At 37.1% G+C, this 25,905-nt stretch overlaps 1 protein-coding gene across 15 annotated transcripts; it reads right to left on the bottom strand.

Moving 5' to 3' along the window:
• Window positions 1–18: 18 nt before the first annotated feature.
• LOC104148280 (tropomodulin-3) lies at window positions 19–25,905 on the bottom strand. 15 transcript variants are annotated; one of them, XR_011143643.1, is made up of 12 exons: window positions 25,805–25,881; window positions 19,291–19,356; window positions 18,115–18,291; window positions 16,551–16,707; window positions 10,169–10,291; window positions 9,447–9,536; window positions 8,793–8,923; window positions 7,490–7,597; window positions 5,904–6,047; window positions 5,408–5,552; window positions 4,135–4,276; window positions 19–3,109 (listed from the first exon to the last, which is right to left on the bottom strand). XR_011143643.1 is itself a non-coding variant. In XM_068957937.1 (12 exons), the coding sequence occupies exons 4-12, from the start codon at window positions 18,238–18,240 to the stop codon at window positions 3,075–3,077; spliced, it is 1,059 nt and encodes a 352-aa protein (XP_068814038.1). In that variant the 5' UTR covers window positions 18,241–18,291; window positions 19,291–19,356; window positions 20,135–20,235; window positions 24,124–24,970; the 3' UTR covers window positions 19–3,074. The 15 variants fall into 15 exon arrangements, 9 of the variants coding, with proteins under 9 accessions (XP_068814038.1, XP_068814037.1, XP_068814041.1 ...); XR_011143642.1 differs by lacking the exon at window positions 25,805–25,881 and adding an exon at window positions 24,124–24,981; XR_011143644.1 differs by lacking the exon at window positions 25,805–25,881 and adding an exon at window positions 20,135–22,374.

The raw sequence follows: 25,905 nt of genomic DNA, 5'->3' as shown, positions 1-25,905 counted from the left end.
ACCAAAACAATACGGAACTTTAATCATTCAAAAATTTTACTGTTTTACAATCTGACAGCATATAGTGCCAATATGCTAAAACACTCAATTCATATTTCCTCAATGGAAATTTAAATTGAACGCTTGCCTGCTTGTAGCTTACAAACAGTATTAAGCTGTAGACGGAAGAGGCTATTTCTTTAAAACACAACAGTAAATAGATAATTTTGTTGGAATATAGTTTGTTTTCATGCTTAAAGAGTGAAACCCAACCCAGTTAATTACATGTCATCGTTTGACTCCTGCATTAAGCCTGGAAAATCTGGAAAAAAAAAATCATGTTTTTGGAAAAGAGACCTTTTGCTCATGGTAGCTGGCTATTAAGGTAATACCACTTTTGCACTCAAAAATGACATCATACATAAGATCTCACTACACTTGTGAGCATTAAATCAGAATGTTCACTTTGCTTGTTGAGACTGTTTATGATTCCTGGCTAAAGACCGACTTCCTTCATTTATTCCAAAAAGGGGTAATACATCATAGGCACAAAAATGATTGTCCTAACTGCTCCGTGCACCATGCCAACTGTCCTTTCAACACTTCAGAGGGCCAGACCCTTCTGACTGAAAAAGTCGACTTCCTATGGCCAGTCTGTCAGATTTCTATCCTGGAAGAGCCAACAAGCAGTCAAATACTTAGCTGCTACCTACACAGCTAAGCCAATTGAAGAGGTCCATTACTGCCATCTGTGACAGGACACCTGAGAATTGCAACTTCAAAGCCTCTGACTTTGCCTGGAGTACAGACCATTAAGCAGATAAACTGGATTTTAAAAGTAAAATAAGAGATTTTGGCTATCATTTCCATAAACCAGACTTTCATTCTTCTCCTTCATCTTCAAGTAGGAGGTAACAGCATAATCTTGTTAGATAATGACAAAAATAAATCATCACAGAAACACAATATATGAACAGATTTCATGAACATGTAGCCCTTCAACAAATGAAGGAAGACATTACAGCCTGTTTTTTGACACAAAATGATTATGGTGCCTAGTAGATAAAACATCAAATAGAGTACAGCTTTAGACAACTCCGCACATGACATGCTTTGGCCATATTTATACAGCACTATTTGTAAAAACAAAACAAAAAAAAGCAAAAAACCCACAAAAAAACACCCACTTAGTCCACTTAGCTTGTGAGTGCATGCATACTATAAGAACTTAAATTTCAAAACTGCATCTAAAAAAAGTCCTTTAAAAAAATATATAAGCCAGAAATAAAAGAAGCCCTTTTTATTGTTATTCACCAGATCATTTCTAGTTGCTTCAGATTTATAGTATGTAAAGCCTTTGGTTTTAACAGAATTAATTCCAGCTTGCTTTTCAGAGCCCCCATTTATTTGGAATCAAGCAATAAAAGGCCAATTCTGAAACAAGAAAAGAAATGTCCTTCTATAATTATAAATCAGTTATTTACATCTTCATTGAAGGTACTATAATTTAAAATTCTCTGTACAGTTGCAATAAAATTGGAAGTCACCTCAAGAATAGTCTGTCTTTAAAGATCTAAAACATTATTTGCAGTAAAGTGGGTAGAGTGCGAAAGAATTGCTCCATTGAATTTGTATAGTATAAACATACAACCTAATGCAAAAATTTCAGTCCTTGACATTTTCCATACGTAAAATGCTCACCGTATTATGATTCTTTGATGAAGATAGTTGTCAGTTGAATTCTGTTGCTATAAATATAGCTGAGCAGTCCCTTAGAACATGTTTCTGAATTTATGATCTCATTACAACATTGAGCAATCTAGTAGAGTATAATCCAAATAAACCTCCATCAAATAGCTTCTGTATTTCTTGCTATATCAAAGTAGTCCACTGTGATTGTGTACAAAAATTGAAGTGGTTCTTGTTGCCATATTAGTTTGCTTAGATACAGAACTTTAAATATTTTAAGAAGTACTATGCAATATAGATTTAACACTGCATATTAGTTATTTTCTGCATGTCTTATGTAGTGTTCCAACATTCAGACATGAAGTAGAATAGAAAGATCCTTTCTTAAAAGCGTTACTTTTTTCTAAAAAAAATGATAGATTTATATGAAGTATAATAGTTTAATGCAACAGGTTAAAAAAGGATTTTTCCATCTGCCATTGACTTGGGACACTAGTTTTACAGTTAAAGATGCTTTTCCAATACATAATTATGCAGAATTCAACAAATGCATGTCCACTACTTCTAAAGAAACTGATACTATTTATCTATTTAGATAAGGATTTTTAAACAAAGAATATAAACTAAGCAATGATGATGAACACATGAACTCGGTCTAAAAACATGTCCAGTTTAGATACAGAACAAGATACAGTTTTGGGACTTTTAAAAATGACTAAGGATTTAGGTGCAACAGAAATACTGTCACGTTTGCAAGGCTCCTTATCAGTCCCTCAAATCTCTTGGGAGAAGTCGTCCTTGGCCAATTTATATTTTGTTTACTTTTTAAAGGGATGTCTTTTAAACTTAATCACAGTATCAAGAATGGATCAAAAGAACAGAATTACAAAAAAGATTGTTGTGAGATTTCTCTTCAGTGCATATGAACAAGGCTGAGTAGCTCTACATTAGTCCAACTGTTGTGTGAAGAATCCCTTATCGCTAAAGTATTGTTCTGAAAAATATACACATCCCTCCACGTAAATAAGCACGCCTAGATTTTCCAACAAACATTTCAATTGGGTTATCTACCCAGTGATCTTGAACATCCCATTCTTTGACTACAGATAATTACGCCATTATTGGTGTTTATATTTTTAGTGGAAAGCACAGCAGAGGTCTTGGAATACAAAAAAGTTTTTTTAAAACTATGTTACAGAGACTGGTGCAATTACTATGTCTCAATCTGAAAAATGTGATGCATACCACACAGATTATTAATATAGCTTTGCTTTAAAAGGAGTGGGGTTTCCAGTCTTTTCCCTTGTAACCCGGGTAAATGAAGTCCAAGATTGCCAAAGCCCACAGTGAATGAGTGTGCCTCGAAGAGCCTTGAAGTCTCAACACAGTTCTGGCAGCAACAAGATTTACTGGTTATCTCCTTCAACCCTTCTCTTGCGAACTGTGGTAAGAGAGAAAGTAGACTTTACTATTTTTTTAAATCACAAACTACTTTAAGCACTTCTACAACATCAGTAGTTAACTACTCTATGGCTTAAAATTTCACTTAGTGCAACTTAAGATTATTAAAACTTAGTGTTTTGCATCATTTACATTTATGCTTTAGCAATGCTTATTGTGTTATTCATGAACAACTTCAAGTATTTATGAGGAGAGACTAACAGGAAACAATCATTTTACATTTGGTTAGCAGATTTAACAAGCTACACGATTTTATATTGCCAGTTTCTAGTGGTGGTGAATTAAGTTTACATGACCTCAAAAGAAACAATACAAGAGGTTCACAGTACACCTTAATAAGATTTATACACTTAGCAAAAAAACAGGACATTATGTTCAATAGCCTATAAGCATTTTATTAATAAAAATTATTCAATTGTCCGAAATTGCAAGAGTAACAACAATTTGTGAATAAAATCACCAAAGCTCACACGCTGCTTAGTTCGAAATATGCAAGATTCACTGAATGACTGGAGTTTTGCTCAATATTTGTAGTATTTTTGATACATTCTTTTTCCCTAACAAATTATGTTTGCTAGGGAAACAGAGGGAAAGTGGTTTTGTTTCTCCCTCCCTCTCTCAAGAAATGCTTTAAATAGTGTAAAATATCATCTGAGTGGGATAAACAATTTTCAATTAATGCTTTAAGTCTCATATTTAAAACACTAGAGCTTGACTCTGTATACAGCCAGTGTACTGCTTATTTTGAGAGTAATCCATAGACTTTTTAATCCTCATTTCAATCTGAATTGTTTTCTTCAGTGACAAAAGTTATTCACACTCGTTTTCACCAAATTGCAAGAACGGATGGAAAATATTCCAACTTTAGGCTTCTCCAATCGTGCAGTTAAAAGCAATTTGTACACAGTTTCAGACAAACAAGAACAGGGCAGTAATACAACAAACACTGTGAACAAGGTAGAAAGAGGCAGACTTAAAAAAAACAAAAAACAACAACAAACGTACAAAGACAGAGAGGTGAGATTTTAAACATCTCAGTTTTCAGTGCTCAATACCCAACTGGGCATTCAGAGTAACCTGTCTCTGTAGCTTCAGGGCTGGAGAGGTGAAAAGGCATTTGCAGAAATTTTTACTTGCATACTCCAGACTAAGAAAGCAAGGAAAAAAGGCAAGATATCAGTAGAAACATAGATTTCCAACAGTCAAATGCTAAAATGAGCGCTTGCAAAAAGAGAAGCCTTAACGACAGGAGAAAGACACTTGAAACATTATGACATAAAAAGTAGTTTTCCTGGAATCTATTTTGAGAAACAGTTCTGTAGTGCCTGTATGCCTTCCTTCTCCCTTTATGATCTATCTTAGCTATTACTCTCCTCCATCTCTTTTAGAGCTATTCTCTTCCACTTTGAACTTTACTCAGAGGGAAGCAGATCTTCAAATCAAACTCCGACTTCCTATGCGAGTCCCTCTCCTCTATTCCAGAACTACTGCTACAAAACTCCCTGGTCCCTTTTCACATCAAAAAGATGTGAAATCCTTACAACAGCACAAAGCATTTAAAGCCAAGAAGTTTAATTAAGCAGAATTTTAAAATGTAATTCTATTTAAATAGATTGGCCATATTATCCTAGGTATAGTCAAAAGTTTCAAATATTTCACATTATTATACAAATGATTTCTGTTCACATGTGCTATTATTAACCAATCTTCCACTGTCCATTTAGTTAGGATTCTAACAGATAAGCTCCAGCAAATTTTTCTGCGGTCAGTTAAGATGTCACTGCTACCAGCTGCCTTTAACATAGAGGTAGGGAAGATAACTGTGCATTAACAGAACCATAAGGGAACAGGCGACCCAATTCCAAGCACTGCAGATTAGACAGACAGTTCGGGCTCTGCATTTCAAATAAGATTGGGTATACGAGCAGGGAGGAGAGCATCTTACAATAATAATTTCAAGTTGTGCTTTTAAAGGAAGAATGAATTTTATCCGAATCAAAACTGAATGATCAAAACTACCTCCCTTTGCCACAACTTACCTGTAATTCAAATGTTCTTCCTTGTTCTAGACTATTCCAAAAAGTCCAAAACTCATACACCTGAACACCCCATAAAAAATAAAAGGCGAACACCAAGCAGCAAACAAGAATAGGAGTAAAGCACAGAAGAAGTCTGAAACATATTTACTCACATTTTGCTATCATTATTATGTTACAAATACAGAAGAAAACCACCTGCAGAACCTGTGCCATATTCATTTGATAGTCACGGGTCTTACCCAAATCATTATTTTTTGTGATAGCTGCAGCTGCCCTGGCTCGAGGTCCCTGCTGTGTGAACTGGTATCCAAATTTAAGAATCTTGGTGTTTTCTTCAAGCATCTTGGCAATCTCCACTTCTGCAATCGTTCCCAACTGCTGCCTCTATTACCATAAAGGATAGAAGACATTAGAAATTAGGTTTATTCACTCCTCACAAAAAAAATAGCAGAATACTTTCATCCTATTAGTCAGTAAGTATTAATCTGAAAGCATAAGCTCGTAACGCTTGCTTGTCCACTTTATAGCAGCAGCAAGCACAGATGTGACCAGGAACCAACTTCAACTGGATGCTTATGAGACCCTTAAAACCAATCATGCATAGGGTTACGGGATTTAAAAGTAAACTATTTTGGGAAGTTTATCACAAGCTACCATCTAAAAATATGCAGCCAATTAGGGTAGACAGTGCACCGATATTGATTTTAATTATGATATTACCCCCACCTCACCTACCTGGTTATCGATTTTGATCTCCGTTAACGTTTCATTGTCTTTCAGTGCATCAACCAGTGCCAAAATTCCAACTCCAGTGATGAAATTTGATTCTATGTTTAAACTTTTTAATTTTGTGTTTACCTTCAACATATCTGCAAGAGCCTTGGAATGCAAGAAAGCATTATTAAAACTTTGAATTGTGCTAGATTACATCAAACCATGGGACAGACAGTGATAACTATTTTCACTAACTAGTTCAGTAGGAGCAACATGTAGAGTTACACTATGCATTTATGAACAAGTTTGCACTTGTTATTTGAGAATGAAGTGAGTGTTCAACTAGGCTTTATCTACATTTCCCTGTTTAAGAAGAGGCCTGTCTTATTCTTGTTACAAGCTAAAAACCTACACAGAATATAAATTGTCTGAAATTAGCATATTGGACCAATTCCATTTGGTAAGCCTTCAGAGCATACAATGAGTAATGCAAGCTGCTAAGTAGTAAAGGACAAAATAAAGGGGGTTTAGTCAACTGAAAGGAGAATTAGATATGGTTAATTTGTAAACAGGACATTTGACTTTCAGAATACTTCTGTCTGCTGATTTAAGTACTAAACTGCAAAGCCTTGAAAGCGATAATAATACATACCTAAAAAGTACTTAAATGGAAATGGCAAATACCTGATCCTATTTCTAAGGAAACAAAAACAGGTAACTCCTGACACTTACTAGCATAAAAAAACATAACCTTTAATTTTTGGGGGTTAAATTACAATGCAAAAACAAACAAACAAACAAAGAATACTCTACACTTCATTACAAAATGCTTCAGTTCTACTGAAAAGGAATGTTTTAATTGACCCAAAACATAGCTTTCAAATGTTCATTTAACAGACTGTTTCAAATTTGTTTTCTTTCCAATCTGAAATTAAAACAAATGCAAAGGATTGTCCCAGAAAAAACATTTAATGCTGTTTTCTTACCTCTTTTTTTCAGTCAAAAAAAGCACTGCTTATGATTCAACATACAAAAAAACCCAAGACTAGATGATAAATACTCAGCTTTCAGTTGTGTCAGTCTAGATACCCTTCACTAATATCATGCTTAATATACCATTGCTTTAGGTCAATCTTTGGTAGCAGGGAGATCAGAGAGAAATACATATTTTACAATTCAACTACAGTTAGTTGAAAAATATTACGAACTTTTCAGTTCTCAAGTGTGTTTCTTATGTTAGTTTTGAACATACTACTGACTCGTGGAATGAATGTTGGTAAATGATTAGGAAGGAAGAACAGGAAGGAGGTTAGCAAAATGATTTTTAGGTGAAAAATCAGGAGAAGGGATTTAAAAAAAAAATCAGTTCTTATTCATATCATACATCTTACTGTGTATTTGTGAACTAGTAAGTATTTAACAACTTTGATACAACAAAGGTCTGTCAAAAAAACAGAAAACATACTTTATGATCTAAAAGTAGTTAATCATTTTCATCCCCAAGTATTTAAACAGGATTCAGTTCAATCCCTCACCAGTTTCTTTCCAGACTAACTTCCCTTGTTCCCCACTTAAACACATTAGCAAAAAAAACCCAGCTCACTTACAACAGCAACAGGATCATTACTTCGGGTGGCTGCAAGGCTAAAAGTCTTCACATGTGTGTTGGTTTCTAAGGCTTTTGCAAACTCTTTCAGTGTTGGAATTGGGATGTTCTTGAATTAAAAACAGCATTTTAAACTCTTGAGATATTTATTGTTATGTTTATTACCCCTATTACCCCTCCCCTCAACATATCCTTTTTTTTTTTTTTTAAACAGCTAAATTCACTATAATATTAACTATCACTGGCCTTAAACAGTCTCACAATAAAGGCCTAGATACGAGGCAGAGCTGCATTTAAGACTCAAAGGCTGTTAAAGTCACCAGTTCTATAAAAAGTCACCTTTACTATACAGAGGTCGTGGCCACAGTAAAAGTGTTAAAAACAATTTCTATATGACTTTGAACTGTTCCAAAAAGCAGAATTTACCCAAACAATTCAAGAATTAGTCCTTTTTCTCATCAATATAACAAAAAAGATTTAAGCTGATGAAACCAATAGAATGTCATCCTCTGTGTTCTACTAAAAGTAATTCCAGAATATGCCAATTTACAGTTTGATAATTATTGCAGTTTAGTAGCAACCAAACATAAAAGGAATACTGTTAGATAATCACATTAATTAGGATAGCAAATCTCTCAATTTATTATATTAGTGTACTTCTGTTACCTTTTTAGGCAGTTATTTTGTCTGGTATTTCTCTCTACTGTACGATAGTCTTAAACCACAAGTTGTATTCTCTGCCTTTGGTGCGAGCAGTAAATAGCCTGGATTAACATATTGCTCTTTACATTGTAAGACAAAACGTTACACTTCTGTTTTCGTTCATATAAATAAAAGTTTTAGGCCTGTTTAAAAACACAACTGTTACATCTATGAGCAGAAACGCCTCTAATTGCTGACAGCTCTTTTGTACAAGAATCAAAAGGATCTTAGGTACAAATATGACTTTGTTTGCAATAGCAGTAACTGAGAACGCATTCCTCCATAAAGAACAACGGATTCATAGTAGTAGTTAACTCCATGATGGTGAACTGCTGGAACTGTCACCAACTCGGCAGCCACAGAAATCTGGGCTGCAGTAAGAAGTTCTGAGACTTTTTAAATACACATTTGGCAAAAGATACTAAAATAGCTTATCATTTTACCTCCAGGTTTCCAATTTGAGATTACACACATCGCAATATTTAGCGGAAAGGCTGCCACAGATAACGTACACCTCTAAGACTATCTTACAGAATTTCACAAGTTAAAGTGTCTTCTACTGAGAAAAGGCAGCATATTTATTGTAGACTTCAGGTAATTACCTTAATATTATTTAGATTAACTTCAACAAGACGGGAATCATTATCTTTAATCCTTTGCAATGTCTCCTCCACATTCGTGGGGTTTGGCGGTTCATCAAAAACTGGCAACATTTTCTCACCTTTTACTACATCTGAAAAGTAAGGCACATAATTGAAATTAAACAGGTCACATGTATTTGCATAGCAAGTAATACACATACTAAATATTAACTGTATTTAAAGGTCATTTGATCAGTCTTTACATCTCTCCACTTAAAAATATACCATCTTCTCCTGACCCTACTTTCATAAAGTTCAATCCTTTTCCAAAGGCCTTGACAGCCTCATTTTGGTTTTGTCGCACACCACTTTTTCCAGAAAGCACACAGGAACTGATTTACAAACACAAACATGAAGCCTAAAAACCAAGACACACTAATGAGCTTGCACCGACTTTCGCCCCAAAGTGGATTAACTGCAGAACAGGTTTTACTATAGAGACATTATTTTACTTCCACCCTTGCCATAACTCAACTACTACTGTTACAGACATGCATGTTTCCAATTCAAAACTGACCACTATCAAGAATGCTAGTGTAACAGAAAATAATGCTATAGTAACCACTGTGTGCACTACAAAGAACTCATTTATTTAGTACTTGCATAAATGCTTACCTGAGAAGTTGTCTTTGCCAACCCCATTACTGCTTCCTACTACATCACAGAACTGATTGTTTGTTATCAAGTTGGACATTCCCAGTATAGCTAGAAAAAAAAAAAAAGACAAAACAATTATACTGTTCCTGGCTAATTCAGCTCAGAAGTAGAGTTCCTTTAAAAAACAACAGATGTGTGTAAAACACCAGATCAGTAAAATAATCCATTTAAATCCCTTAATAACTTAAAGAAAAGTAGAAATAACTTTCATTAAAGACGGACTTTTTAGTTGCCTCTCACCTAGAAAGGCTGTCAACCTCACCAAGTTCAGGCATCAGAGTTAAAAAGTATAGGTTAGTCATGACATCATAATGCACAAAACTCTTGACTGAAACTTAGGAATCCAGTTCTACAAAGCAAATAGCAACATATTCTTCTATGTAAGAAAAAGCAGTAGCGTACACATAACAAAAACCCCTCAGTCTGAAGGATAAGCTTAAGGTGTTTGATTTTCAAACTCAAAATCCACAGGCAGGTTAAATATTTTGGCCTGCTAAAAGCTAGCACAAATCCACAAAGATGATGTGCTACAAGCAAATTGGCACATAACTTGATCTAGTTTCTACCACAACTACAACTTCATATAGTCAAGTTTCAGATTACAAATATACCATAACATTAATTATAAGAGCATTCTTGTCTGAATAGGCACTCACCTATTCACACTTTAAAAAGCTCACCTGCAAGATCACATAATTCTGTATCTGTGGCACTTGTCAAGGCTTCCTCCAATTCTGGATCAAGAGAGATTTTTTCTTCAGTATAAGACTGTACAGGCTTTTGTTTGGGGATAAATATTTTCCCTGGAGTAAAGAAAATGAGAAGTCTGATATTACTTTGTATTATATAACTATTTATCCTTAAACTTTTCTATACTTATGGAGTACATAATACATTTACTAAGTCTTGAGAACGAGAGCAGCAGGAACAGCATTAAGGAATGAGGTTTCTTCTGTTTGTCCTTGAAAGTCAGAGACGAGAAAAGGGCATAAACAGGAATCCCACATTACTTACAATTCCAGATTTGCAGTGAGAAGAAGCAAATAAGATTACAGGAGTCTGTAACCTAAGCATTGGAAAGTATCATATAAGCCTACATTAAAAATTTTAAACACCCTAGAAAAAGGGCCTGTAAAGACAATTCAGTATTCCTAGAAAACGATGACTGATATGTTTATCTGCATCAACGGAGAAAGGCACCCATGCAGAGCTGTAACTTGAATATGTCGGATAAGTGAGATATGCAAGAACCATCTGAAAACATGGACCAGAATATTCACTGCAATTTTACAGCATAGCTTCTGATTTTGGACATTAACTGAATTTTAAAACAAAAAAAGGGATGTCTTGAGCTGTTTAAGAAAACCAAAGTTTCTGGGTAGCAGAAAACAGGATACTAGATTTGCATCCTAACACAAACTGCCAAAGAGGCTATTTTCTAAACTATAGAAAGTCACAGAAGATACTTGACTTATAGAAAGGTCACAGAAGATTCAAAGAGGGGCGGGGGGGGGAGGGGAAGCAGTAGTAATATCCCATTCTTCAACAATCTTTTAGCCATTACAGACAGATAACGGGAAAAGTTATTTTAGGGGGCGTGCATTGTAAATAGAAGTCTGGAAAGTCAGCATAATCTCTGCTGAAAAGTTAGCCTAAGAATCAGAAAATGAGTTACTCGGTTATTCTTAAACAGTTATTCTTAAAACAGTTCAGATTGAATGATTTAGAGCTAGTCTACCAGAACAAAAAGGTCTACAACAGCATAAAATCGACAGGAGGCAACGGGATACTTAGTTCCGGGACAAATTAATGTGGTAAATAGAAAGCTTTGGTACTATATGACAGAACAACAATCCATTTGAGAAGTGATTCATGCAACTAGAATACCATTAATCTAATCTTAATAGTTTTTCAAACTTTTTGCATATAGTTAAAGATCGAGAAAAATGAGAGAAAGATTGAGAGAAAGACTGTATTTTTGTATATATACATACACACACATATATATTATACGTGCGCGCACACACACTAGTCTAATGACTTTAATAAGATGCAATTTACCAGACCAAAGAAAAACATACTAGATCTTGGCTGTTGGTATCTCTGTAAAACACCTGATGCATCATTCAACATTTGCACTCAGCTTCTTTGCCTTAGCTGTTAGAAGATAGAAAACTGTGGGAAATTGGTTCCAACTTTCTTTAAACTATTTCCCAAGGTAGGAAGTGGTACAATAATCTTCCTATAAAGTCTCAGTGCTAATCCAGCAACTCAGCTTCTTCCCTATTCATCTCTAAAAACATGCAGACATACGTTCAAATGAATCATTCTAGCTCATTCCAATTACCCGACAACACCACCCAGACTAGAATCAGACTAGCTGGTCAGAAGCCAGAAGTCTATTTCCCTCATGCTGGATACAAATGTATCTTGTTGCATGTTTCGACTAAGTTAACGTTTTTAAATACCTCCTAGGGACAAGAAACTTCATAGGCATGTTTCAGTTTTAATTCTCAGAAATTCAGATAAATCAGGATTTTGATTTCAACATTTCTGGAAACCAGTATCTGAAGTTAGATTCCAGGTTCTAGAGCAAAAACAAACATAATAAAAATCCATCCACCTTTTCTCTCTTCCCCCAAATTTCCATCTTAGATTACAATAGTTTGTGAATCATTTTCATTTTAAAGGAAATTATGTATTACTGCTAACACAGATTAGATAGAAGCATATCAATTTTTTCTCCTTAACACCACAATATGGCAACAAAGACTTGTTGCTAGCAACACTATTTTTGTTTTGGGGTTGCTATCACTTCGGAAAGTTGTATAAATGGTCATTATCCATTTTTAGAACAATAAAATAAATCTCCTTATGTAACTATACTGACTTACAAACAGTAGCTGAAACCTGCTGAAATGGCTTTCCAAAGATACCACCATTTTGATGGACAGTGCAAAATAAACTGGTGATTCAAGATTAATAGAAGACTTCATAAACAGAAGGTTTGGGTGAAAAACATACACAATTACATCTTACAGTGCAGTTGTCAACATCTGAAAAGTAGCACAGGAATCTGCTTTTAGCAGTATTGTGGGATCTTTCCTCACACAGTCTTAACTGGTTCATCTAAGCCTCTCCTTCTGTTCATTTCAGAAAGAAATGCAAGAAGTAATCCAGTCACCCATCTTGAGATCACCATTAATGCTTCAGTTATACTAATGCTTCAGGCTTATCTCTGTGAATAATTAAAAACAAAAAACAAAACACACAACCAAACCTCACCACCCTATTATTCCTTTCAAATCCATTCAGCTACCGACTCTTGTGCCCTCTCCTACCACAAGCATTTGTGCAGCAGGCAGGAAGCAGGTGAAGGAAACTGGTCTCAATTAAAAGTAACTTTTTAACAATGTACTTATTATACCAGGTTAACTTCAACTTGAACCAGAGACCAGTCTGGTTCACCACACAGCCCCTACAAACAAGGGCTACTTTTTCTGTTGTCAACTTCAGCAATTCTTAAATTCACAGGTTTAGGAACCTCAGTTTCTAGAAGTTCGCTTCTGAAAAGAGTAAGGACTGACTTTATTCATACTTGCTTAAATCTTAAGATAACTTAATAAACATTAAAAAAAGCAGGAGAGGGATAAAGTATATAACAATTTCTTCATCCAAACAAATGTAAACATCAGCTAGCACACTTAACATCCGTAGACTTTAAGCCAACACTTCAGCTTTGGCTAAAGCAAAAACGTTAAAAGCTGCTCCCCTCCAGCAGTGTTAATTACAGCCAACTTCAGTCTCGTCAACTAGGTCAGGAGCAGTTTTTGTTATAAAACAGGTAACACCTTTGTGTATATAATCTCTCATTTACCAGTTTCATCTCACCCTAGCCCAGAGTTCAGAGATTTATAATGCACACACAAAAGCAGCTGTCTCTCCCTGCTCCCCTCTTCCAATTAATGAACAAATACTTCAAAAAGAGTAAGACATCTGTATCTTAGGAGACAACAATCTGAACTCAAGGCCTCTTTCCAAGAGGGATTTGGGCCCCCCCCCACCTCCTTACTATTGCAAGGGTGCATTTTCGTCGTTGTTTCTGAAAAAAAGAATACATATCTGCACAGTCCATAAGACAAATAGCTTTCTTGGCCCTTAAGTGGAAGATTTCCAAATAGCAGGGATTTGATCACATGAAGAAACATGATATCCTGGTTATTTTTAAGCTAAGGACACCGCAAATTTCAAACAATGTAATATAAAGAGGCAAATTTCAGAGATGTTCATGTAGTAGTTTCTGTAATAATTATATATTCTGATCTTTTATGTCTTTAGCTACTACATTAAATGATGCACATGTTGGGGTTAATTCTAAAACAGGCTTTCCTTGCAATAGAATGAAAGGAGTTCTGAGTCACACACTACTACTGCACTGTTCAAAAGCCAGAAAAGCTGGATCGTGTCTACTGAGAGGTGCTAGACATTACATACAGAATGACAATATATAAGACTGAAAGTCTTGCAAAAGTCAGATGCATTCAGCATATACACGCACTTCTATATCATTGGTACTATTCTTACACCCATGAAAGCGCAATCCAGCACTCATTCTAGCTGGTTGCTTGCTAGCTGATCAGAAGACAGTCTAAAATGAATTTTGCAGTATTCTGTTTGCGGAAAAGGAATTCAGTGTCACCCGAGTACGACTGAATACAATATCCTATCAACAGTGACTCCATTAATAAGAACGAAGAGCAATACTTGACATATTCTATATATCTTATGCTTAACGAAGAGATTTCATCAAAACAAAATCCACAATTCATCAATCATTAATTCTTACTATGAGACAGAGGTTCATCAGCTCACTTGTGAGTACAAATTAATACTGATTTTCTAAATTCAATTGACAAGCAGCTTCCTCAGTCTCACACTGCAGAGCCCATACTGTTTTTTGTTAGCTGTTTACAGAACACATAGCAGTGAGTTAGAAAACTGTTTTACATTAAGGCTAGTAGAACATGTTATTTTGTTCCAGTGCTCTTGTATGGAGAATGTCAGTACGACAAGTTGTTTCTTCAGAGCTCCTACAGGATCTTAACTTCATTTCACAGCACATAATATACATTTTCTTTAAAGACCAATGATTGTTTGAAAGGCAAATAGAGAATACAGCATCCCAAATTCTGCTGCAACAAAAGCAAACTAATCTAGATCAACACAAGCCAACTGTACAGGTCAATCCCAACAAGCTCTAGACAGGTGACTACAATTTTAGCCTAACAATGTTTTTTTTCCCCTGCTCTTTCAGCCAGAAATGTTAAAGCTGAAAAAGTTATATGAAAAGCAAATCTACACAGAACAAGCTTATTTTAGTAAGAACGTAGATGAAGAATCTGTAGGAAAATGGCACAATTAGAAGAGCACAAAACACTGAAATACATAGCTTAGTTTATATAATATTTTGCTAATTCCTTGCACTCCACAGCACAAAGCACATTATAAGTGTTAGATGTGCTTTTGTCCCACATTAAGCGCTATAATTCTCATATGTTGCTGTTCAAAAAGAAATGAGGAGCCTATGTGATTGGCTTAGATGTATGGAATACATTTCAGAGCAACTTAGAGCTTAAGTCTAGCTTCACCATTCAGATAAAAGATCCTTCTCTTTGCAAGCGTCTTGTAAAATTCTTATTACATCTTTATGTAAAGAGATTGAGACAAAACTAGTTTTGTTGAGGTTACTTTTTTTTTTAGTGGCATTTCATGAAAAAGTTGGTTTCATGAATGTCTTGGCCTCAATTATTTTCTCAAGCAACAATGGTTTACTATATGGTTCAACACTTGGAACAGAATGTGACTTAAGTCCTTAAATCTTGTTTAAAAGTATGTTTTTTGTTTTTTGTTTTTTTTTAAATACACAGCATTCTTTTAGAAACTAAATCAGGCACCTGAAAATGCAATATAATAATTTAGGGGTTTTTAGCTTCACATAACTTTAGTTAGTTCATCTCATTACACCAGGATGCTTTACATGACTTCAGATCTGCTGTGCTTCACAACACATAGCAATAACCACCAAAGCTGTATAAGAATCACGTCACCTATCAGTGAGAGATTCAACATTGTCTTTATAACGCATATTACCTCAAAATGATTAAGCAAACCGCGAAAGAGAATCTTCATTTACATTGAAGTAGGGAAACAAGATTACCAGAATCTATAGTAAGTAAGGATGCTTAAAGTTAATCCACAGTGAGCTTCCTGGATAAACCTAGAGGCCAAATCATCACTGAAATTTAGTTCTGCTAGAATGGGAAAGGAAAAAAAACAAAAAAGGATAGATTTCCCCCTTCTTACTCCATATAATGAATAATTAAGACTAAACTAGACCAGCTAGACATACAGAACTAAGAAAGTGCTTCTCATCAAGTCAATGGGAAGACTACAATCCAAAGCAAAGATTTAAAATACCAGACTTTAATAAAAGTTTCTTGCAACATTAACTATGTAACTATTAACTAATAACAACAATGCAATCTTATTAAAAAGTATCTTTCTGTGAAGATATTAGAAAGACAACATGACTGCATAGACCACTTACCTGACCTTACTGATCTGCAGCATCTTTGATTATTTGGTATCTACCATGGTAAATCATTCTGATGCTATATTTTAAATTCAGCATAGTATTACAAACGCTATTATTTGTCCTCAGCAGCCCAGGGCACTAGCCACAGACACAACAGCATTTTTTATTACTGACACCAATTAGGGACAGCTCTTATGTTGGGGATACATCAGAACTTTGCAACTTCTGATAAAATCTTTCAGTCTTATTTCCTTCCCACAATACGTGCAAATGGCACACCAACCCCAGCACCACCACACACTTGAACAGGAAGTATTCTGCCTCTGCACAGCAGCACTCATTGGGAAATGCCACCAGCTGAAAAGCATTAGAGCTGCCACTCCTTCAATAAACTTTGGTTCAGAGGAGTTCTGGCTGGTCCACTTCAGAAATTTCATAATCATCTACACAGAAAAGGGTGTTGTTACCTTTCTTTTCTCTTGTAAAAGGCACATAATCTTCCCTGTCTTTGTGATCAAGAGCCTGTTTCTCCAAATACGCAAGGAGTCGTTCCCTGTCAAAAGGACCTGAAGCCTTTTTAGCTGTCTGGTCTTTCTGTCGGAAGCCTGCAGGCAGAAGCGCGTTCTACAAAACAAAATGGAGCAAACAAATACAGCTTTAAAAAAAATCTTAGTGAACACCTGTTTAGATTAATTCCCCCCTCTTCCTTCTCCCCTCCCCAAGGTTCAAACCCAATACCTCATACTTTTTAGGCTATCTTGAATTCCGTGACAACTTTCTTTTCTGGTAGGGTATCTATTCTTCAGATACCAATGATTTAATTAAAGGTAGAGCATACTGCACGCTCAGTAGAACTGAAGCAATTCTTTCTTAAGCACAGCTCCCAGCACTAGAATTGCTAGTTATTTTGCATTTCTTTTCCAGAATGAACTGTTTAGATGGGGAAGGGTAAATAAAATGCATCTATTTACAGTTTAGACATACAGTAAGGCGGCTGCTTCTTCTACCACTAAAGACATATGTTTCTATGTCTTGAAGACTACTGCCTATTCTATTCTCAGTCAGTTAGCTATACAGATATGTATTTCTACTTTTGAGACTAAATTTTTTTGCTACTATCATCCTATTTCTGTTGGGGGAAAAAAATAGGGGGGGGGAAAAAAGGATATGTATACTGAAAGAATAGAACATGAGGAATTACAGACTGTCATAAAAAATGACCAACCACTTTTGCCAGTTCTCCTTGCTAAAATATCTACAAAGCCAAAGCCAATTAGTAGCAGGAATGCCTTGCCATGCAACAAAATAAAATTTTTTACAGTGATCATTGAGTATCAAGCTCAACCTTAACCTGGTCCTATTAAAGCAAGAACAGAGAGAGAATTAGTAGGTGAAGATATTAGTATTGGACTCAGAATTTAGCTGTAATATCAGCAGAGCATATAACTCGGCTCTTCATAACAGAAAGCTAAAATATTAATTATGCAATACCCTATGTTGACATAATTGTTTAGGAACAGAGGAATTATTTGCCTCCTCTTTGCAAAGTCAGGAAGAGAACAGGAGTAGATGTGGACTACAGGACCAGAAATTTAGAAGAGTTTAACCCCTCCCTTCCCCCTCAAATTGCAACAGAAGAAGCAATAAAATAAAAAGCGGATACAAAAGGGTTGTTTACCATACAACATTGGAAACAGGAAAGTTAAACCGGCCTAAATAAACTTTCTTCTCAAGAATGTCGCTAACAGCAATTTTTCATTTAACAAATTCCCAGAGAGCATCTCCTGACAGTCCCCTTCGCTATTTTCCTCTACTGCAGCTGCATTCATGTTGCAAACAGGAAATAACCATTTGAGACATCATATACAGTTTTTTTTTTTTGGGGAGTAATATCATTTGCAGATTAGGAGAAAACTCTATACAAAAGTATACAGACTACAAGCTGAATTAAAGCAAAAAAAAAGTCTCAAGTTATTTCAGACTGGTTTCTGAACATAGCACAAAACAGAACTTCTCTTGGCTAATACGTACCTCAGGGTCAAGATCATCCAAAACAGTTTCCAGTTGTTTCAGTTCTTCTTCTGACAGTTTGCCGAGAATTTCATCCTCATCGAGATCTTTGTATTTGTCCAAGTCCTTTCGAAATGGGAGTGTCATGACTTGGGCAGTATCAAGTTGCTCAAACCCAAATCTTATTCTTAATCAGATCTACAAAAAGAAGAAACGGGCACAGTTAAACATCCCAGTTACAAACGTCTTCAACTTCCAAATACATTTCTAAAATGAAAGCTTTTTCATGCATTATTCATATCTATTTATTATTCCACAATTGAAAAAGAGTACTGGAAAGCTATCTATGTCTTGCTTCTTCACTGACAAGAATCAGTGAAGTCTCAGGAATCAGTCTTGCCATGCCTTTTCCCATCAACAATTAGGTTTTTTTTGTTTTAAGTTAAGCTATATATATTTTTATAGATTAATGCCAATGCCTAGTTTCCTTAACGAGACTCCAAGGCATTCCCAAAGAGTGAGGTAGGCTGGGAGGAAACCACCAAAAAATTATACCTACTATTTCTGATCCCAGCTTGCTGCTATCAGTTTTTACAGGTGCTGAAGTCAAAAGAACAGTTAAGATCCTTTATATGTGTTGTTGCTGGTGCTGTTTAAGGTCAATTTTAAAAACTGACTAAGATAGATAGAGTAAAGGAGAACTACACTACAAGCAGGCAAACTAGGTAATAAGCAAGGACATGAGTCAGTAATAACTACAGAGGAAACAAAGGATGTTTGCCTCCTGAGTTAATTATATCACTACAATTGAAGTAACATTTTGTTCTGTCAGATCAAAATTAAGATACCTTGATGGAAGGCTTAGGAAATACTTACTTCCTAAGTAACAGCAGTCTACTCAGTCCTACCCTATTCTTCTTTATTACCCAGCTGACCAACAGAGGTCAGAGAACTCACCACCAAAAACAAAGAACAGACTGAATAGCTGCTCACTAAGTGCCGTATTTAGAAGAAAATCCAGGTCCTTCAAAAGACTCAAGTCTGTACTATTTCTTGCACACAAAGAGAGCATAGACAACCTTGATTCTGATAGTCAAAGTTTTAAGCATTTGATTTAGAAGAACACACACTAACGACTACAATGTTTAAGCACTCATTTATTTCTGTCATTTTTCTGTAAGAAATTCTTGGATTTACCTTTTCCTCAGCCAAATTTTTGCTTCCAGTTGAACACACAGAGAAGAAGGTAACTTGAAAGATTCTCTATAAATGAGAAAGAGTATCCATGATGCGTTTCCAGAGCAAAACCTAGACCCAACACTTTCAGGCTCATGAGCCTCGCTAACCTTTTTCTTGGTTCTAATAAAAATACTCAACACAGAAGTTAGGCATACAGTAAATGTTATTTGTCCTGTGGAGTCAAAGCTCCAGTTCAGATGCTCATATCATATACTCTAACTGCCTTACTTCAAACCTGAAGTTAGGCTGTACTTCAACTACACTTCAAAAACAGATCAATCTAAAGTTACTGCCTCTTAAAAAAAAAAAAAGAAAAGGAAGGCTGTATATACATGCTATGTTATATCATAGGATCCTGCTTACAGGATTCCTTCATCTCAGTTGTTTACAGCCAGAAAGGTCTCTCTTTGAATACTGTCTGTCATACTTATATCCTGCGATATTTTAATTCAGAGACACTGAACAGACATGAGCATACAAAGGTCCATCCAAAGTATTCAATCAAGTTTGCTTGTAAAGCAAGCGTGGTTTAACAGTCGCCTTAGCAAGAATGGTGTATTTTTGGTTCCTATCAACAAGTACAAAGGAGTTAGGAATTTATTTCAGCTATTTTCAGCATGATCCCTTATGAAAAATAAGGAATTCTCAATTTTATGTTAAATTATGTGAAAAGAATGGTGTCTGGCTTCCCTTGGGTTAAAGCCAATCATGTTGAAAGAGCTTTGACCTTTCACAAGAGGCCACAGATGAGAAGGTCAGAAACAGAATCTACTAGATACAGCAAAAGTACAGATTAGCATACCTTTGTTTTTCAAAGCAATGTTCCAAAAGTAACTAAAGGAGCGCTCTAAAATCTAGCACACCATCTGCTACGGTTTTCATAATCTTGTGGCATTTCTGTTTCTAGAGGTGCATAATAGTTGAAGAACAATTAGATTATAGCTGCAGTGGATGCCACACAATCTGCATGCAAACTTCTGATTCCTAGAGCCTTAATGTTTTCCCCTTCCTTACAATTTAAACTATTACACACTATCATAAAAACATTTCCTGCAGCCAATTACACAGCATTGTTCATGACCAAGCTGCACAGTCTGAATCCTGAATCAGCATACTGTTATTTTCCACATTTCTGCATGTCCTTTTACATTCAAATACTAAAAGCTACAGTTTTAAATAGTAATTATAAGGAACAGAATAGTTAATATACTGGAGAATAATGCTCCCCTTACTTGGATGAAGAGTACCACTACATGCCTGCGTAACCATACCTTACATACAGGTAGGCTATACTTCCTCTCTATTAGCAGCTGAGAAATGCTGTCAGCCGCAAATAACTACCTTTTACTTACCGCATTTATATCTTTTACATTGGAAAACTACTCATCTCTTATAATACATTAATGTTGAGGTCATAGTCCTTGGTCTCACTTGTCATTATCATTCAATCAAAGTATCCATTTCAAACACTGTTTTGGCTGACTTGATGGCACAATTATTTGCATATCATTTCACAATATGAGTTCTGAGGGGTTAAAAACAAGTAGGTCATCTAAAACTTAAATTTCTAAAGTAGGAGAAATGCCAGTACAAGTCTCCGAAGATGACATTTCAGTCTTTCGCATCCAATTGCAACATTCAGAGAGGACCAGAGTCTAGTCACTACATATTTAGCCGTAACAGCTGGATTAGTAAGTAAAGACTAGAATTCTCATGCAAAAAAGTGAAAAATAAAGAAGCATAGCAAAAATACCACTAATTTTGTAATCGAGTCTTCTCCTTAGCAAGAGAACAGAATCATATTGGGCATGGTAAGTTTAAAAGAGGCCACAGAATGAGTTAAGAGCACAGTTTCTAACACCTATCAATCAGAACTGAACTACTTTTAAAATATAATAGCATACTTAACATGAGACATCTTTAAAAAGTTATGACAGTAACACTGCTTAGCACATCTGTATTACACAGGAATTGTATGATAATGACTTTCAGATCATTCCCTACCGAAAAAAAAAAAAAAAAACACCAAGGCATATAAAACATACAACGTAATGAGTTTTTAAAAAAAGGTGTCAAGAATTCTCATTGCCCAAATAGGGCATACCGGCAAGCAGATGCTATAGTCTCAGCCAACAAAACCCTTCACTTCCTATTAAACACATTAAGATGCTACTATTTAAACTGACATTCTCATTTGCTTTCCATCAGTCACTGTAACAGTGTAGTGTGGAGAAAAAAAATACATGCATAATTTTATTAATTACAAAATCTCGGAAGGAACAGAAGTTATTTAGATTGTGAAATATCCGTGGCACATCTTACTACAAAACAGTTAACAAAAACTGGTAATTTCCGCTTTACAAATACTTTACTTTTTTTTTTAAATGAGCAAAGCTAGTTTTCTTCTAAGTATGTTTCTTAGCTTTACCATTAAAACATTATACATGTTAAAAGTCAAAAGGACTAATATTCTTTCTTCAGATATATAACTGAAATGTAAAGTAAGTTCTTTATTCTAATAACTCAACGGTTGCATAAGAAACATTCAGGAACAATGGAAACAAACACGAGCACTGGAAATTCAATTAATCAGAAGTGATGACTTTATTAAGCAGAAGAGAAGTTAGAAGAGATGAGTAATGAAAACATTCTGATGGACATCACAAAGACAGAAAGCTTGTCACTAGTCCTCAACCTGAGAAAGCAATGAACTAAAGAATTTAAGAAAGCGTTATCTTTATTTTATGCCATTTTATAATTACCTGAATCATACCCTGAAGAACAGTTAAGCAACTTTCATACACCTCTTACCCACATTTAAAATATTTTTATCCTCTCCCGTTTACAAGTATATCAAAAAAATTAGTGTTTAAAAATAGCTAGTTTCTGATTTTATTTCAAAGACTCAGCCCTCATAAATTAATCTGCTATCTTTAAAGACACAATTTCTTGCGACCCTAACAGGAATAACTCTCGGGAAATATCTTACTCACAGGAAACTACGGTCTTATTAAAGTCTACTGTAAATGGTTTCCATAACTTGGATTTTAAAATAGAATTGACATCATGAAAAACAAACGGGGCTGGTTTTGGCCAGCATGTTCACAGAGTTCACTTTAATCTCACGTGTTACTTTAGAATCTTCTTCCAATCAGCCTCTTGATGAACCTTAACTGGCGAAGGAGGATCTGCAGGCAGAGTTTAACAACATTGCCGCATCCATCAAAGCCCTGAAACAGTTTCAGATGCTTAATGGAGCCTAATCTAAGCTTTTCCCCAGGGAAGTCCTACAATGGCAACAATTTTAACTTCCAGTGTGCAAGATTATACATAACTGCTTATAAACACTGTGTTTACATTTAAGAGTTATCTTTACCAAAACCAGAAGAAGTATTACTGGAGACACATATGGACATTGTTACAGTAATTCCAACAAGTTCCTTATGATGCTTTTGTAATATTTTACAATACCTCTGCTGAACAGTCCAGCAGTGGTTTTCTATCAGAAAGTTCTTAAAAACTAACCTGACCCTTCCAAATTTCCACCTTGAGGTATGGCACATGACATCGGTTCTCTTGACCACTGAGCTAGTGCACATTCACCAGAAGTCTGAGACTTTGTATAACCAGTAGGTGGCATCTCATCTTTGCCTACACTTTCTGTCAGAGTAAGACATTTCTTCCAGTTAGTAAGAAATGGCTATTCTCCCACATGAACAAGCCTGAGGCGTCATTGTGTTCTAAGAAATAATTCACTAAGTTTTGTACATAGCAAACCGTGCTCTCCCAACTTGAGATTTTTCAATACAGAGGACTGAGGTGAACAGACAGCTAGTTTTAGTTAGAACAAGTACAAGAACAATGAAGAATAAAGAGGTATTTGCCAATGTACTTGCTAATGGAAGAATCTATTTCCAGGTCCTGCTAGCTTTTCCTCTATATTAGAGGACACTGGGAAAGCAAAGAAAGCTTGCTTTACTATTTCATACTTCCTGTACACCACTACACAGAATTACGACACAGTTACCTTGCTAGTAGGACGCACTGAGTGATGACTAAGTTGCCAAGATAGTTTTGTCCAATAAAAACTTATTCCTATATGCCTGTTCTTGAAAAAGAATCATCCACGCTACAAGACTATAGAAATATAACCATATGTTCTGGTATACAACAGAGGTGACAGATTCAAGAACCTGAATTGCTCATTCACGAGGGTTAACGTGGTGTGGAAGTGACACCTCTTGAAAAGAGTATGCAGAGATTACTTCAGCACACTCATCTTAAAGATACTTCCAGACTTGCTCATCAAACTAGCTGCAGGGCAGCTATTATCCTCACAAATAAATACAGGACTTAGACCAGAGAACAGAAAGATAAGTACCTCAGAAAAATTTTGAAGAGGCTTGCTACACACTTTTCCTAAAGCAGCTAAAAATCCCAGTTACTGCAGCTACTGACTGCCTCGAGGAGATGGAAGTTCCTCCAGCAGAAATCTTTGCTCCAGTTATCTGTTCCCACTCACACACGCACAGAGCAACACCACTGGATCAGGTGTTACAAAAGCTCCAGAATAAGAATTATAAATAAGTAAATTGATTACAATTTTTTCAGACAACGCCTAGATTTTCTTTAACAGATACGGCTCACCCATAGAAACCGATACACAATATCTATCTACTCTTCAAGGAACTGCCCAGGGACATTTCAGTTAATAAGCAATCCCAGATATGAGTTATCAGAACATTCATAAAAACATTCAAACACATTCATTAGAAAAGTGGCAAAACATACCAGCCTAGAACAGAACAGCAGTAGTAGCTCACTTTATTCAGTTTGTATTGCTTCTTTCTTGTTGCTTTTCACCTAGGACATCTGAAGCTGGGTTTCTGCAGTCATCTAAGTATCCTAAATTTGTATTTAATACTTCAACATGTGCAAGAGAAGCAAAGGGGAAAACTTCCAAGTACTAGCCAATTTCCAGTTCTCCATTGCTTCAAATACTGTCTTTCAACATCTGCATACCTAACATGTTAGCAAAACAGTAGAATATATTCAGCATATTATAGCAAGTTTAAAGCATATAGTAACTTCTCTAGAACGGCACTTATTTTCATCACACAATTTGTGTCTACCCACAAAGAAGCAGGCAGATAAGCTTTCAGTATTGGCCCCTGAAAGTTATGAGCAAGATTCTCTGGAAGTATAGGAAAACAAATATATAGACATGCAAAGGGGCCTTCTGAGCCTCGGTCATTTCTCAGTGCAAACATACTGTTCTAACAGGCCTATTTCCTGTTTGAGCATAGTCTCATGAGAGAAGTTCTCATTACCGGAAGACTTTTATGTTAGTGCTACAGAGAGTAGATACCCTTTTGTCAACCATGGATATACCGGAAAAACATTCTGTGGTAATTGTCATTAACATGCATGATTTATAAGTTGTAGAAAACATATCCAGCAAGTTGAAAGAATTATGCTAACCAAATCCGCAGGCAAAGTTTTTAAAGTTACAGAAGTAACAAAGTTGTAAAGTTTTAGATTTCATGGCGAAGTTAGGGGCTGGCTATGAAATTACCAATATCCTCTATCGGAACACCCACTAACCCACTGAACTTCGCTCAATTTCTCTATGTTCTGAAACCACAAAGTCACTTTAACTGTTAGAAACAGAAGAACTAAACTGCTCAAGAGTTTATGTTTACATAGGAAAACTAAAAAAAACCTCCGCCCTATACACTTTGGCTTGGCACGAAGAAAGTTTTGACCTTTTCACTCACGCACTCGCCCGATTTTCGACTCCATCGGCAGGGCGACGTGCAGCGGCACATCAGCCACCTGCAGCCCAGGCAGAACCGCTCAGCGTAAGCGCGCGTCTCGCGCCGGCCCCGCAGCGAGGACGCGGGAGCAGCCGGGGCCCGCGCTCGCCCGAACCCCCCCCCCCCCCCCCCCGCGCGTGCCGGGCTGCGGCGCGAGTCAGGCGGCTCCCACCGCCGCAGCAACTCCCGGGGCGGGGGGGGTTACCAGAAAGAAGCGACGCGCGGGGGAGGCGGCTCCCGTCGGAGCCGCGGGGAGCCGGGGCCAGGCCGGGCCGGCGGCACCGCCCTGAGGAGAGGCCGTGCCGGGGCGGGGGGGGGGGGGCAGCCCGCGGCTGTCCCGGGCGAGCCCTTCGCCCGGCCGCGCCTAGCAGCGCCCTGGTCCGCACGGAGGCTCCGGGCGCGACGGGACAGCGGCGGGCGGCCCCTCCCCGCGCCGCCGAGGCGGCCGCTCCCGCCGCCCGGCCCGGCCCGGCCCGGCCGGCTCTCCGCAGCGCCGGGGCAGCGGGCGGAGGACTCTGTCCGCCGCCCTGCCCCCTCCGTCCCCGCCCCGCCACCCGCGAGGGCTCCCCGGGGCAGCTCCGGTGGCCAGTGCCGGAGCCGGTATCGGCCCCGTCCCGACCCGTCCCGCTGCCCCGCGCCGCCGCTCCCGCACTCACCGGACGGCGGCAGCGACCCAGCTCCCTCCGCCGCCTCCCAGCCTCCACAGGGCAGCCCGCCCCGCGCCCGCCCTGCGCGCATGCGCGGCGCCCCTCCCGCC

Source organism: Struthio camelus, chromosome 12 (genome assembly GCF_040807025.1).
Source record: "Struthio camelus isolate bStrCam1 chromosome 12, bStrCam1.hap1, whole genome shotgun sequence".
Lineage (NCBI taxonomy): Eukaryota > Metazoa > Chordata > Aves > Struthioniformes > Struthionidae > Struthio > Struthio camelus.
The sequence above is the reverse complement of the archived record's forward strand: the minus strand, read 5'-3'. Positions and strand labels throughout refer to the sequence as shown.

What these genes read in the sequence shown, in the direction of transcription:
- LOC104148280 (XM_068957935.1), bottom strand. Translation starts at nt 18,240, where the DNA reads ATGACACTCCCATTTCGAAAGGACTTGGACAAATACAAAGATCTCGAT. An exon ending in TGGATGATCTTGACCCTGAG is followed by an intron (nt 16,708 to 18,114) that starts GTACGTATTAGC and finishes TTTGTTTTGTAG; the next exon opens with AACGCGCTTCTGCCTGCAGG. An exon ending in TGGCAAAGACAACTTCTCAG is followed by an intron (nt 8,924 to 9,446) that starts GTAAGCATTTAT and finishes CTTACTTTTCAG; the next exon opens with ATGTAGTAAAAGGTGAGAAA.